At 44.1% G+C, this 14,094-nt stretch overlaps 1 protein-coding gene across 2 annotated transcripts in view; it reads left to right on the top strand.

The window, feature by feature from the left end:
* LOC307029081 (uncharacterized protein) overlaps positions 1-11,591 on the top strand; it is a 28,576-nt gene extending 16,985 nt beyond the window's left edge. The window contains exons 2-3 of one of the 2 annotated variants that reach the window (XM_079664684.1): positions 4,773-5,244; positions 8,339-11,591. In XM_079664684.1, the coding sequence (XP_079520810.1) occupies positions 4,831-5,244; positions 8,339-8,344 (420 nt within the window). In that variant the 5' untranslated portion in view covers positions 4,773-4,830 and the 3' untranslated portion in view covers positions 8,345-11,591. The remainder of the gene's footprint in view (positions 1-4,772; positions 5,245-8,338) is intronic. The other variant, XR_013805216.1, reaches the window with a different exon arrangement.
* The last annotated feature ends 2,503 nt before the right edge of the window (positions 11,592-14,094 follow it).

The raw sequence follows: 14,094 nt of genomic DNA, 5'->3' as shown, positions 1-14,094 counted from the left end.
TACTACTCTCAACCATGCTATGCGAGCATTCACCTACTGAGATACATAAATGTGGCAGGCAAATCGGGGTGAGCCTACCTGAATGCACGCGCAGGCCCACAGTATATAGAGAGGCGAAGTGGAATGAGCAAGCCCCCTGTCCACCAGTATCTGTAAATAGGACAGAATAGAGCCCAATGTACACGATAGAGGCTCTAGACTCCTTTCTTCACACCACCGCTGGAATCCCAACCACTTCGTCCTGTAACAGGCTTTGGTGGATCCTGCTCTTGCTGTCAAGATAGTCTGAATAACTTTGTCAGACAGTCCCTCCCGTCTCAGCCTGTCCATCTCAGGAGCTAAGCCTGGAGAGGTTGGCCCAGAGTGGGTAACACCTCTATTGCACCTGCGTTGGAAAGGCGTAGAGCAGCTATCTTGGCCATGGGCTCATGTGCAAACATGTCCACCCCCCAGGGTGGATTTTCCTTCCGAGCCAGGGAGAACCACCATTCGTCTGGCAGGGGCCCGCCTCTTGACGTGAGGCCGGCCGCCCTGTTCTCCAGTCCCGGAATGTGGGGGGCCTTCAGAGATAAAAACATTCTCTGAGGCCCACAACCACAGGTGTGACGGCGGAGGTGACTCCGTCCTGCCTGTTGATGTAAGCCACTGTGGTGCGGTTGCCGCTCCTCACCAGCACATGTTTGCCCTGTAGTAAGGGTTTGCAGTGCTGTAGGAGCAGTACTACTGCCCGTAGCTCTAGAAGGTTGATGTGCCGAGTTTCTGTCAGAGGCCAGCCACCACCTATAGCTCTCTCTAGGCATGCTTTGGGGACCCCCATTATTGGAGGTTGCCTTCCATTGAGGGGGGGGATGGTCACCAGACGTCGTTTGTGCCTCTTGGGATCTAAACGAAGGCCGGCAAACCACCTCTGCAGGCTAGTAAGTAACCCCAGCGGTACCATGAGGTGAGCAGCCGCCATGAGACCCAGAGTCTGCATGATGGTCAAAGCTGTCACCGTTGCCCCCTGTCGCAGTCTGCAAACTGCCTGAAGCAGGGATGCCTGTCTGCTCTCTGACAGGGTGGCACGTAGTCTGCCTGCATCAAGCTAAATCCCCAGATACCCCACCTGCTAGTGAGGTATGGGACTGCTCTTCTTCCAATTGACCACAAAACGGTAGTAGCCAAACGGTAGTCTGTTGTACTCGTAGGGTACCCTCTGGAAGGCAAAAGGCAAATACTTTCTGTGCTTTGGAGCAATTTTCGACATGAAAGTAAGCGTCTTATTAATCCCCGTACCAGATACTACAATGCTAACGGAGGCGAGACGTAAGTTATTCACACGCTTATCCACGCGTACGTTATTCACGCGCATATCCACACGTACGTTATCAACACGCATATCAACACGCATATCAAGCTTTCTAAGCTATGCCGCCGCCACGTGAGCACGTACTTTGAGCGCACCTATGATACGTCGCCGTAACGTCTGACATCGTCGCGACGTCGCCTGTTTTCTACGTCAACCATTCAAAATTGATGGAGGCGTTGGCGCACGTTGATACGTTAGTTCTCCGCTCAGTCAGCTTAGTTATCTGTTCTTTGGCACAAGTCACACCTTATACCACCGGGTCCGTCTGCGTCGCGTTACGGCCGTGTTACGGCCCCTACACACAGCGGCGTGCATGCCGCTTGGCAGTGGGCGTGTCTTGAGCTTGGGGAGTTTACGCGAGCAACGCGACCAACAACCAATCACATGAATCTCTCCTGTCAATTGCATAAAGGTTTTACATGTCACACTTTATGTGATGAACATTTATGACATTAATGTCTATAGTCAGGGCTGCACATAACTGGTGCGCAGGTGCGCATGAGCACCTCCGCCAAAAAAAGAGCACCGGGTCATTTGAAAAAAGGCGCATTTGCGTACCAACATTGAGAGAGAGGGAGAAGAGAAAAGAGAAGAGAGAAGAGAGAGAAAGATATTTGCGAGTTGAATATGAACTCAGGGCCGGCCCGTCGCACTGGCATTACGGATGTTCGCCAAGGGCGCAAGATCTGGGGGGCGCTGCGCTGGCAGTTCTGGGAGGGAAAAAAGCATTTTTGACCGTTGGTGCTGCTCATCCTAATTTTCGGCCGTGGTGTAACAACATTCATAATTAAGTAAATGTAACACCCTTTTCGCCCCGGTTACACGTTTCATTTGTCCTGTACGATGGGCGCTGTAAGTGATGAAAATGGGGGATGTTGGCTTATCTGGCGCCCGCAGCTCACAGCCAAAATGCGAGTGAGCGAGGGAGAGAGAGAAGGGCGCACCGCCCGGTACCGGCGCTGTTGTTATTAGAATCTGGTGCTAGCTGCTCTAACGGATATAAGAAGAAGATATTTCTACAATAATGTGGAGGGAGAGTCCTCTCCAGTCAGACTGAGAGGCTGATAACTGCAACTCAGTGAGGTAAAGGACTCTTGAGTGTTTAGATAGTTCACTTTAGTCTAAGTTCAAACGGTTTGGTCACAATTTATGTAAACACATATTTCCAAGGCACTCCTTTATAATTATTGGGATCAACAGGTTTGAAAGCATTCCAATGTATACTATAGAACAGTAACCAAGAAAATATTCTTTAAAACTGGAGAGATAAAAAAAAAGCATAAATAAATAAATGTTAAGGTAAAATAAGATATGAATGAACAACAAAAATAAAATAAGTTACATTAATTTGTTATTGCCTATGGTAGGTTATTGGTTATGTTCACATACTTATTTGATTACATCCACTTGTCTAAGATGACAACAGAGACTTTCGAACCCAAAACCAGCTGTTGACTTGTGGATGAAAGCAGCTAATCGCAGACTCAACCAGAGAGAAAGTAGTAGGCCTACATCATCAGCTACCATGTCTGACAGAGAGGAAGACAGTGAGGAGAACAGTCAGGAGGGTAGTGATGACAGCTTGTAGGATTACTGGTCGTGCTAATGTTGTCTTGTGTTCACCTCTGCATGTGTGTTCTGTGTTCACCTCTGCATGTGTGTTCAGTGCCGTGTGTCTGGCAAATAAAGTCAAGACCCCCTCAAAAGTAACGGTTTATTTCATTTTAAGGATGAGCACCAAGCAACATCTCCAGGTGCTACTTTGAGAACCAGGGCAAAAAGGTTATGTGCACCCCTGTCTATAGTGCTATTTTACGCAACATTCCATGCTTGCTAAATACTGTCTATGCCTGCTAGCTGTCCATTCAAACAAAGTACACTGGATATAAACTCCCCAAACAGGTGAAAACCTACCAGGTTCACCCACTGTCTCTGCCACCTCCCTCCATGCCTGGCTCCTCCGGTTTGTATCCCGTTAGGTGAACAGGGACTGATCATAAAGCACCGGGTGATTCCCTACCGCTACGATTATTTTCTCCTCCATTTTTTGGCATATGAGGAAATTAACTGCGGCCTGGCTCTCCCAGCATACACGCGGTTTGATTGGCTAGCGCTTGTACTGGCAGGTTTGCATAAACGGATTTGATTGGCTGGCGCCTCCGTCGAAGCGTCAAAAGTAGAACATCGCTCTGCTTTTGCAGCGAGCACCGCGAGAGAAGCTACGCTTTGCTCCCACAATGCAGTTCGGCGACATGTGACGTCACCCCAATCAAAGTGAATGGACAGAAGCGTTGAAGAGTCAACGCACGCCGCCGTGTGTAGGGGCTGTTACGGCCGCATTACGACCGCATTACGACCATGTTACGGTCGCGTTACGACCGCAACGGCTGTGCCGCGGAGAAGAGTCCCGAGTGAACTCCGTCTGTAGCCACACTCGCAGCTCAACGAGGCTCCCTCCTGTCAGATGGAGGGAGTAAATACAGCGGCAAGCTTTGGGACAAACTGCCCTCTCTCCGGCAGAAACAGGAAATGTCGTAACTGTATGTAACAACGGTTTCAAATCAGCATCTCTTAGACACAAAATGTAAATTAATAACTCAAATAAAACTCCAAACATCTTTAATTGTGTTTTTTGTAAAGCTCTTTTAGTTTTAAACCTGATGTTTATAAGCTTCTTCGTTTTTGCAACAGTCTGTAAATATACACAACTTTATAATAAAATGCACACACAGGTATGATCCTAAGTTAAAACATATGAGGCTATCATGAGGTTGTTAACATCGCAGTTTAACAGTGGATGTTTGCTGGAACTGTTTGTAAACAGCGTGTTTCCTGACGCACACACACAGCGTTGAGACCGGTCAGGTAAAGACCGGTCTTGGGATTGGGATTGGGCCTACTTTGCAGACCCTATCCCTCCGTAGTCTTTCAAGTAGGAGGAGAAATGCCAGCGTTCTCCTCCGGTTTACAGGCACTGTGCAAATTATATATATAGAATAATTATGATGATGAATGCATTTTTTTACCACTAAAATACAGCAACACATCTTTGATTCATGTTGTTTATAACTGGAATATTACAAGTATTATTAACTTTGTCTCTACAAAGTAGCCTGTCCAGGAAATATGCCCAAATCAACAAAAACTGTGAGCCGGCAGGCAAGACGCTCCGCTTTTGAAATGCTTCTGAAACGCGCCCGGTAGGGTATGACGCCGGAGGAGGCCGGACCAAAACCGCGGCGCAGCCGTGACGCGACGCAGACGGACCCGGTGGAATCGAGGGGTGAGGATGAGCAAGAAGCAGCATACGCCAAGCTGCGACTACTCCTCATCCACGTGACTAAGGAAATCGATCCAAAGAGCCCTTCCTTAGACACGGGGGCTCCCAAGAGATAATAACGGTCTTCTTGGCGTGATCCCCCAGGGACATCACACGCCAAGCAGCGGCGGCCATACCGTAGACCAAGCTATTTATTCGGCCGATGCTGCGGCCAAATAATCGCTCTGACCCGGTGAGGTGGGGGCATGATTGCGGAAGAGCAATGAGCAAGACGCCGGCTGGGCAGAGGCTCTCTGCCCAGCCTGCTGCCTGCTGGGAGCAGATGGGCTGCCATGCTCCGCCGCCCTGGTCATCACCAGGGGGAAATAGAGACCTGGCCGGTGGACTTCCATGGACACCGGACCCGGGAGTGCCCGACAACGAGAATTCCTCGTCATCCTCCTCCCCGGCAAACGGAGTCATCCGCCCCGCTGGAATGGCAAACGTGAATGGCACCGCCACGGCCAGATCCCGGTCCCCGAAACACTTGAAGCAGAGGTGGTGGGGATCGGCGCCCGCTATTAAGCCAGGGTACGAAGGACAGGCCTGGGTCTCGAGAAGTGGCGACTCCATGAAGGTATGATAACTTCTTTCTTCTTCTTTCAAACGTTCTACTTTCCCTGTCAGGTGTTGTCCTACTCGCTGAAGAGAAAAGAATTACAGTCGGGATGCGTGGCCGCCTTATATACTGTGGGCCTGTTCGTGAATTCACGTAGGCTCGCCCCGATTGGCCGGCTATATTTATGTATCTCAGTAGGTGAATGCTTGCATAGCATGGTTGAGAGTAGTACCCATAGAGTCCAGTAGAGGGTGGAGCCTGTGTAAGATATAACTACAGGCCTGACTTTCATGAAATTTGAAATCCAACGGGACGAAAACACAAAATATGCTTCACTTTCATTAACATGCAAGATTCATTTGAAGACGGAATTACTCAGAAACAGCTGTCAAACTTTTTTTGTAAATGCTTTGATCAAGGAAATACAACACATCTTCTTACTAGTGTCCATGTTGGTTTGACATTACGAATCAAAGCTCATGAACACCACAAAGTCAGAATAACTACTTCCCTACTCTGGACAGGGACCATTCGCGGAGTCGGTGAATGCACCATTGGTCTTGGCAGAGGTCTGAGTGCCATTCTACAGTAGTTTTACATATAAGTTTAGTAATAAAACAGTAGGAGAACTAAGAAGCTTTCTCTGAGCTGTCAACACATTGCAGTGTTTCCCATTATGTATGAAGTGATATAAATAAGAGAAGAAAGATCATACAGTTTAGTTTTTATGAAATCTAATCACTGCTTAATCACTCTGTTGAAAGTTAAACAACACTGAATCAACAACATTCTACATCTTGCTCCCTCCCTCCTCTACCTATGCCCCGTTCATTGCAATTTCCTTACCTGCCCATCATAATGCCCTCCAAGTCACATGACTGCCACATGCAGGCCCTCCCTCCTACCCTTGTAACCCTGTCTCCTGTCATTCCCATCACCTGATCCTCCCTGCCCACCTGTTCTCCATGTTCCCTCATTAGCCCTGTCAGTACAGATATCTGCTCTTTTTCCTCAGTTAGTTGCCAGGTTGTCTTTGTTGTGTCGAGCCTCTGATACGGTGGTAGCCTGTAACCTGCATCTGCCTTCATGCACACCTCTGCGACTTCAGTTCCCACTTGCTACCCGTGCCGTTAATCATTTTTATTTTTCAACTTTGTCTGAATTTAGAACCTTTCCTGCCTCCATGGGTTATCTGCATTTCGGTGTTTCCCTGATGTCTCTTAAAACATTAAAATATTTTACCTTAATAAGGACTAACTACTAATTCGACATATGTATTTAACAAATTCAGAAAGACAAAGGTCAAAGGCTTTTGAACTGCATCATCTGAACAGCTGTTCAACTGATCATTTTTAATCTTGAACTTTGTTTTGATTTCCTTTTTATAATTTTTATTTTAGCATTTGTTTTTGATCTCATGCTCTTCGACACATTTTTTATATATTTTTTCCTTTCCACCTGAAAATATGTATGAATAATCTTAGTTATACAAAAGCAGATAATAACAAAATGTTGACTGTTGGAGGCTGCACAGAAACATGCACCGCATTCCACAAAAAAGAAATCTTAAAGGAGACCTATCATGCTATATTTAAATGATATAGTGTATGACCATATCTATATAAGGTATATTTATGCATTTTATTTTTCAAAATACCAAACAGATCATTTTTTAGCCATGCCTCGTTTCGCTCATTTTCGCTCTATTCCAAGCCTGTCTTCTAAAATTCTGAGCAACAGCTGACCACGCCCCCCTGCAGAAGAGGGGGGCATGAGCCGGAGAGAGTCACGTTACCATGTTTGCTGTGATTACGAGTGTGGAATAAACATGTCATCTCAGAGCAATGCATGTGTTCAAGCATATTATCAATTTGATCCAGAAACTGACCCTGAAGCAGCGGAGGTTTTGGTGGAGGTGCAAACATCTCGGTTGCAGCAGGACGTTTCTGAATGGTTAGTTGAACTTGACAAGCTGTTGTCCCTATTTATTTTACTCTGTTTGTTACGATGCTTGCTACTTATTCCGTTCATATTTTGGCTAATTAGCAAGAATGCAATGTGCACAGTTTTTAACTTAGAGTTTGACCCAGCAATAAGTCTCTGAAAGGCGGGGGAAAGTTGTGTGGATAGAGGCAGAGCACAGCAGCAGGCTGCGATACCCCCCCACCCCCCACAGAGCGCAGCCAGAGGACAGGCTGCGTTACCTCACTTTGTAACCCAGGAAAGGAGCAGGAATCCTGGGTACGTGAGTGTTAAAAGTGCATTAAACTGTTTTAATCCGACAGCCGCTGATGTGCACGGAAGTCTGTCCGTTTCGTTAACATTTGAATAGCCAAATGGACGGAAATCCGTCCTACATTATATGCGAATGAGAGGTTTGGCAATGCACGTGGCCGTGGCTCATTCCCCTGATAGGTGGAGAGTTGACCAATAAGCGGAGCACCTCTTTGTGACGTAGAAAAGTGTTGAAATCTGGAAACGTTTTTTTCAGATCCGTTGCAGCCCCTTTTTTAGAGATTTGGCTAAGGAGGAAAATAGAGAGGGTTGTGTTTTCTGACACTTGGTGAGTTCCCTGGAACACCGGGGACACATATTCATGTATAAAAGACGTACAAAGGTGCATTTTGCATGATAGGTCCCCTTTAACTAAACTTGTGAGTACTTCTAAAGCTTTTTACTGCTATTCATGTTAGAGAAAAGCTCAAGAAAAAAACTTGGGGCCTTGCGCTGTATGTTTTGTCAACCCACCATAACTAAGGTCAGAATTGAAATGTCATGCCCAACATATTCACCATGTTTGACATTGAATCCAAATATTGGATTGTCCAACTTAGAATTTCTGTTCTTCCGAGTGCTTCATTTGCTTCCTGAGAGACATAGTACTCTGCAGCAGCTTCAGCTTTCATGTCAGTTTAGTAAAAATCAGGAAATAATCAACGAAATACCTTCCAAGAAACGGAGCAGCCGTTCTATTCGGCTCTAGACTGAAACAGGCAGGCAGACACTGTGAACAGCAGTGAGGTGCAGAGGTCAATACTTCATTAATGTCTGATTAATGTCTTCAAGCTGATTAATTCAATTGAGCCCTTTATTACACTGTGTGTATTAATAGGAGTGAAGGAGTCCCTCAGCAGGAGATGCTGTCTGCCATATGGGGGAGCATTATGGCAGCCAGAGCCGAGGATGCCAACAACAGCACGGGCTGGGTCAAGAGGGCACAGAGAGGTTTGCCCAAAACTTGATATAAAAATAACAAACAAGTGTTCCCAGCATGCACCAGGACCTGGCTCAACAGCTGAGGCAGCTCACCCCAAGTATAAACCATGGATGACTGAGGTACATTTAGTCCTTTTTGTGTGGTCTAGAACAAGTAAATGTAATCATCTCTGGCTTTGCTATGCTGAAAATGTGTTAATGGACAATGTTAGGTAATAAAAGGTAGTCACTAAAAGACACCAACTTTCTTGTGACCGATGCTTCTTTCTGTACTAGAATAACTATCAGATAATGTAACTACACCAAAACAGACAACTCATCCTTGTTGTTGAGTTAGTTATTTGTGAGCCATGTTGAAAAACGTAATTTTGGAGCAATCAAAAAATAAAATCCAGTATGAATTGCTGCAGTATTACTCTAGATTTAAATCAGACACAAACAAGGTAAACACAACCTCATTTCTGGCTCGCACAGCATTTCTCTGCTGTAAACACGATCAAACATTAATGAGATCTAACAGTGTAAGAGTATCTGAGGAGGATTTCTCCTTTAATCCTGAGGAATTTCTCCTTCTGTCTCTGTGGAACAGTCCATTGGCGCCAACGATGACGCAAACCCCTGGCCCTAACACACACACACACCACACACCACACACACACACACAAACACACACACACACACACACACACACTCAGGCTCTCTCAGACGCACTACGGCTGTTATACTTGGCACACAGTGTCAATTGTGTTTGCCCTGGGAGTTAACAGCAGCCACTCGACATGAGGAGCCACCTCGCCCTCGGCCCCTCTGCCTTCACATGACAAAAGATCTGTTTCTATCCGGGCGATGGCGGCTTAATTGAGTATGATAACCTCTATGTCACAGTTGTTTACCGAGCCACGCTCTTTTATCCACCACTCAGTACATTTCAAGACATTTGACCAGAGAATGTGAAATGTTGGAATTCTCTATTAAACGGGTTAAGTTTTTATTCAGTAGCTCTTTCCTTTAAAGTGTAAATGCTGCAAACCATGACTTGGAGGATGAATACAACAGGATCTGAAAAAAACATAGGCTGAGTCCAAAACCTTGTTACCTGCAGAAAATGTTATGTTTAATTGTATGGCAAAGCAGATGCTTTAACACAGGTTAGGCTGATTTGCTGCTGCAGCTAGCTGAAGGTGTCTTTCCGGAGCAGAGGAGGTTGTATCTTGCAAGACATTTTTCTTATTTCTGTCACTTAAGATTGTATCAAAAACACTTTCAAAGGGTAGCATTCAGCCCACCATTAGACAGAAACGCAGACATGGCGTAGGCTAAAGGCTGCCACCACACATAACAAATGATAAGATAGCACTGTTTTTTTTAATAACCAGCTGTCAGACTTTCAGCAGTTTGGCTTGCTGTTTGTTTAGCTGCATGGCTCTGTTGTGATTGTTCAACTGATTACGCCCCTGTCACACTGTCCCGAAATTGACACCCGATGGACACACGAATATGGAATTGTGAATTTCGCACGAAGATGGCCCCGAACCACACACGAAGGCAACATTTACATTACATTTAAGACACACAACTGCAACGAAAGTAACACAAACAATTATTTTAAAGTATTATGATACTGTACTGATATTTTCCAACTTTGTTCCTTACTTTCTCCGTCTTTATATGTAGAAGATATTAAGTTTTCTCCGTCATGTTGTTTCCATAGCAACAACAACTTCCTCGCCTTCAAAATAATATATTATATCCTTTTTAGTTTCACAGAACACAAATTGGGTTATTTACATAATATGTTTACATGATTTTGTTGTGCAACACGATGGACACACGATAAAGGAAGGAAATGTTCAAATTCGGCTCTGATCGTAGCGACATCGGGACATTCGTGAGGGCATCTTAAGCCATCTTTGGCACGCCAAAGATTTTGACACCGCTCCCGAAGTTGCTGCCGGAGCCTGATAAATTCCACCGGCGGTCATATGATGGCTTAAGATGCCCTCACGAATGCCTTACGAAGGGCAAAATGGACACACGAAGTCAACACGAAAATGAACCTTCACAAGGTCCTTCGGCAATGCTTTGTGATGCCAAAGATGTTGCCACCGCTCCCGAAGTTGCTGCCGGAGCCTGAGAAACTCCACCGGCGGTCATACGATGGCTTAAGATGCCCTCACGAATGGCCCGATGTTGTTACGATCAGAGCCGAATTTGAACATTTCCTTAATCGTGTGTCCATCGGGTGTCAATTTCGGGACAGTGTGACAGGGGCTTTAGAGATGTCCCGCCCCTTAACCTATCACGGACAACGTGTTTGAGAGATAGCCAATAGAAGTGTGAGTGTTACGTAGTGATGTCACTATGTCGCAAATAAACCTTGATAACACACTACAGGAAAGGGAAAATCCTAAAATGCTCAATAGGGCCCCTTATTCTTATTCCAGTAGTATCAACCCAGACTAGACTTCTATTTCTTCTCTTTTAATTGAACTCAGAGGTATATATCTCTTTTTGACTGCTTGAATTAGAGCACTTTTTTGACTGCTGATTAGATTCAGCCCCTAGTTTTGCTGATATAGGCTTAGTTTGTCGGGGGACATCTTAATTCTTCCTTCTCTCTGTCTATACCTGTGTACTCTCATGTTCCGATTAACCCAGCTTCCCCAAATTTCTTTCTTTTTGGTGTCTATATACGCCGGGATCCGGAGTCATGGATGATCCTGCGGTCCTGTGTCATGGATTGCGAGTCCTGGATCTTGAGTCGTGGCTGTGGTCCTGGATCATAAGTCCTGGATGGATATACTCGTGGATTCATCTTCCTATTATACACACATGCATTTCCAAACATTTGGACTACCTATGTTGCAAATGTATTATCTTTTCAATTTATACACGGCATCTATTGCACGTCTGTCCGTCCTGGGAGAGGGATCCCTCCTCTGTTGCTCTCCCTGAGGTTTCTCCCATTTTTCCCTTTAAACTGTGGGTTTTCTCTGGAAGTTTTTCCTTGTACGATGTGAGGGTCTAAGGACAGACGGTGTCGTATTGTCATACTGATATTCTGTACAAACTGTGAAGTCCACTGAGACAAATGTAACATTTGTGATATTGGGCTATATAAATAAACATTGATTGATTGATTGATTGAACTTTTGCCCAGCATTTTCAAATGTTCAACTGAGACCATGTTCAAATCAAACCATTTTTACAAAATAACATGTATTTGTAAAGAAGACCATCTACAACCTTTGAGCATAAAGTCCATTCAGAGTATTACTCTCAAACATCTGACTTACACAGCCCTAGCTTTTGTTGCAGGTGCATATACACTTTTCACTGGTAGTGTAAAGTATATTAACCTATTATCTCGATGGTATTCATCCACCAGCAGCTTTAACCCTTTTGATTATGCCTTATGATGTTGGTGGCCTCAAACTTATGGCACTTTTTTCGAATAACGACGAGTCTGAATTTCTGTTTATGTGCGTTTTGTCTCACGGGTGCATTAAGCTGAAGGTTGGCTCTCACCCGGAGCGTCACCCTTCCTTTAAGTCTCGGTAATGTGGCCTCGAGTCCAGGTTTGAATCAATTAATTATCCATGATTTATTTTATTATTTTTTGCGGTGGCAATGTAGGTTCATTGAATTAATGAATGTATTTATTAATTGTTTGATTAAATGGCCTTCTGTGTAATTACTGTCTTTGTTTGCACAAGGCAGATAGCAACAACACCCCCGTCTGCTCTGCTCTGCTCTGGCTTGAACATAGTAAACTTAAGAGTCAGTTTGTATCAAGGTATCTGACATCTGGGTTTATGCATTATTTTTAATTAAAATGTTTAATTGTATATGCAGGTGTGTATAGCTAAAGCCATACACCACAGCATTTGTAGCCTAAGCTAATTTGCAATGCCACCTAGGTGGGTCTTAAAATTACAAAGACCTCATCAACAAATACACAAGAGACAGAACAAAACACTGTCTCCACGAGAAGTGTGCGCTTTATACTAATTGTAAAATATGTCAATTTGTTTTGACACTGCTGTTGTTGTGACACATGCAGGTTTTTAAATCCAATCTCCAACACATATGTAGGTTTTTGGCTCTCTTTGTTTGTCTGTCAGCAGAATTACAGAACAACTACTGGCTGGATTTATGAAACTTGAAAACAAATTACATTTTGGAGAGGATCTATGTTTCGCTCAAGAAAATACAACACATATTCTTTGTAGCATCCATGTTGTTCAAACATAATGGCTTAAAGCTCATAAACAAAAGCAAGTCAGAAGTCGACTTAAAACAAAAAACTCAATAAACCAGAAGCAGTGCATCATGACTACATGACTTATCCCTCTTTAAAAACTGTTTCAGTTTGAGTCCTGTAGTTAGGGAATGTTTCGTCTGTTTGTCAAAATGAGGATTTACGTAACTGCACTTTACTACAAGGAATGAACTACAAGGCCGCCGAGCACCTGGGGAGCCTGGTTATGTTCACATTTATAGATAAGTTTAACATTAGCACATTCAATTCAATTGAACTAGATGGGAACATGGCAATGATGTGAACTTGCATTGTGTGTTATCATAAGAGGCTTGGTTATTGAAGATGCTGCTTGTGACCGACAGGTTATACAATCATTTAATATATAATTTAAACATAATGCATGAAATGTAATGATAGGCAGTCACTAATAAGTCTATATGTTTGTGAATAGCATTACAAATCTAGTTTTATCTGAGGGAAAACACACGCTAGTGGGAAATGTTAAGCTTCTGCTTCCTGTCTGTATGATACACAACTATCCTGAACCTGCAGAGAAGGTCAAGTTGCCTTTGTTCCCAGACTAATTAAATCTCCAGTAATTATGGCGCTGCAGAGGAAGTCCAGAATAAAATAGATGGAGTGAGAATCAGGAGCAGGGTGGATCTGTATGAATCCAGACAGCATTCATCAAATATTTCATAGAGCTACAGGATTACGGGGAGACAGACGGAGTAATGACCGTCATGGGGGCTGTGATTTCATCCGAGAGGTTCACCAGCAACCGAAAGAGCATGAGCTCCAAGGGCTGTTCTGGTTGCTATGCAACTCACTAATTAGCCTTAGCTGGCTAACCTGATCACACAAAGGGGATCAGGTTATTAAAAGTAAAAATAGATAAGAAAAGTGAAGTATTTGCTCATGTTGCTCCTGGAGAAGAGCTCTATCTGACCCCAAAGGACAAGTCTCAAGTTATGGTTGGTCCTCCAGAAAATGTGATTTTGCCACCAATGCACAACATGTGTTTCCTGTTTATTTTCCATTGCAGTCTAAGACATAAGCTTGGCAGGGGACACGTCAATCTCAAAATTTAGAACATGGGATGTGCAGACATTTTGCTGAAACACATGGGCTATTGAAGTCCAGCGGTTTACATTTGTATTAATAGTATTTATTGTATTGTATTTGTTTAGATGAGTGCAACGCAGAAGAGAAAGGCAGAGTAAATCATGTGAGATCAGATGATTCAGAAGGGATAACAACATGAGATAAGTTGATCTGCAGTAGAATACATATTACTAAGCAATACAGAATTCCTAATAACCCTATCCCCATCTCCATTATATGCTAACATTTTTAATTGTCACCTGGTAGATAGGTAATGGAGATTG

This window comes from Notothenia rossii (assembly GCF_949606895.1).
Source record: "Notothenia rossii genome assembly, chromosome: 2".
Lineage (NCBI taxonomy): Eukaryota > Metazoa > Chordata > Actinopteri > Perciformes > Nototheniidae > Notothenia > Notothenia rossii.
The sequence above is the reverse complement of the archived record's forward strand: the minus strand, read 5'-3'. Positions and strand labels throughout refer to the sequence as shown.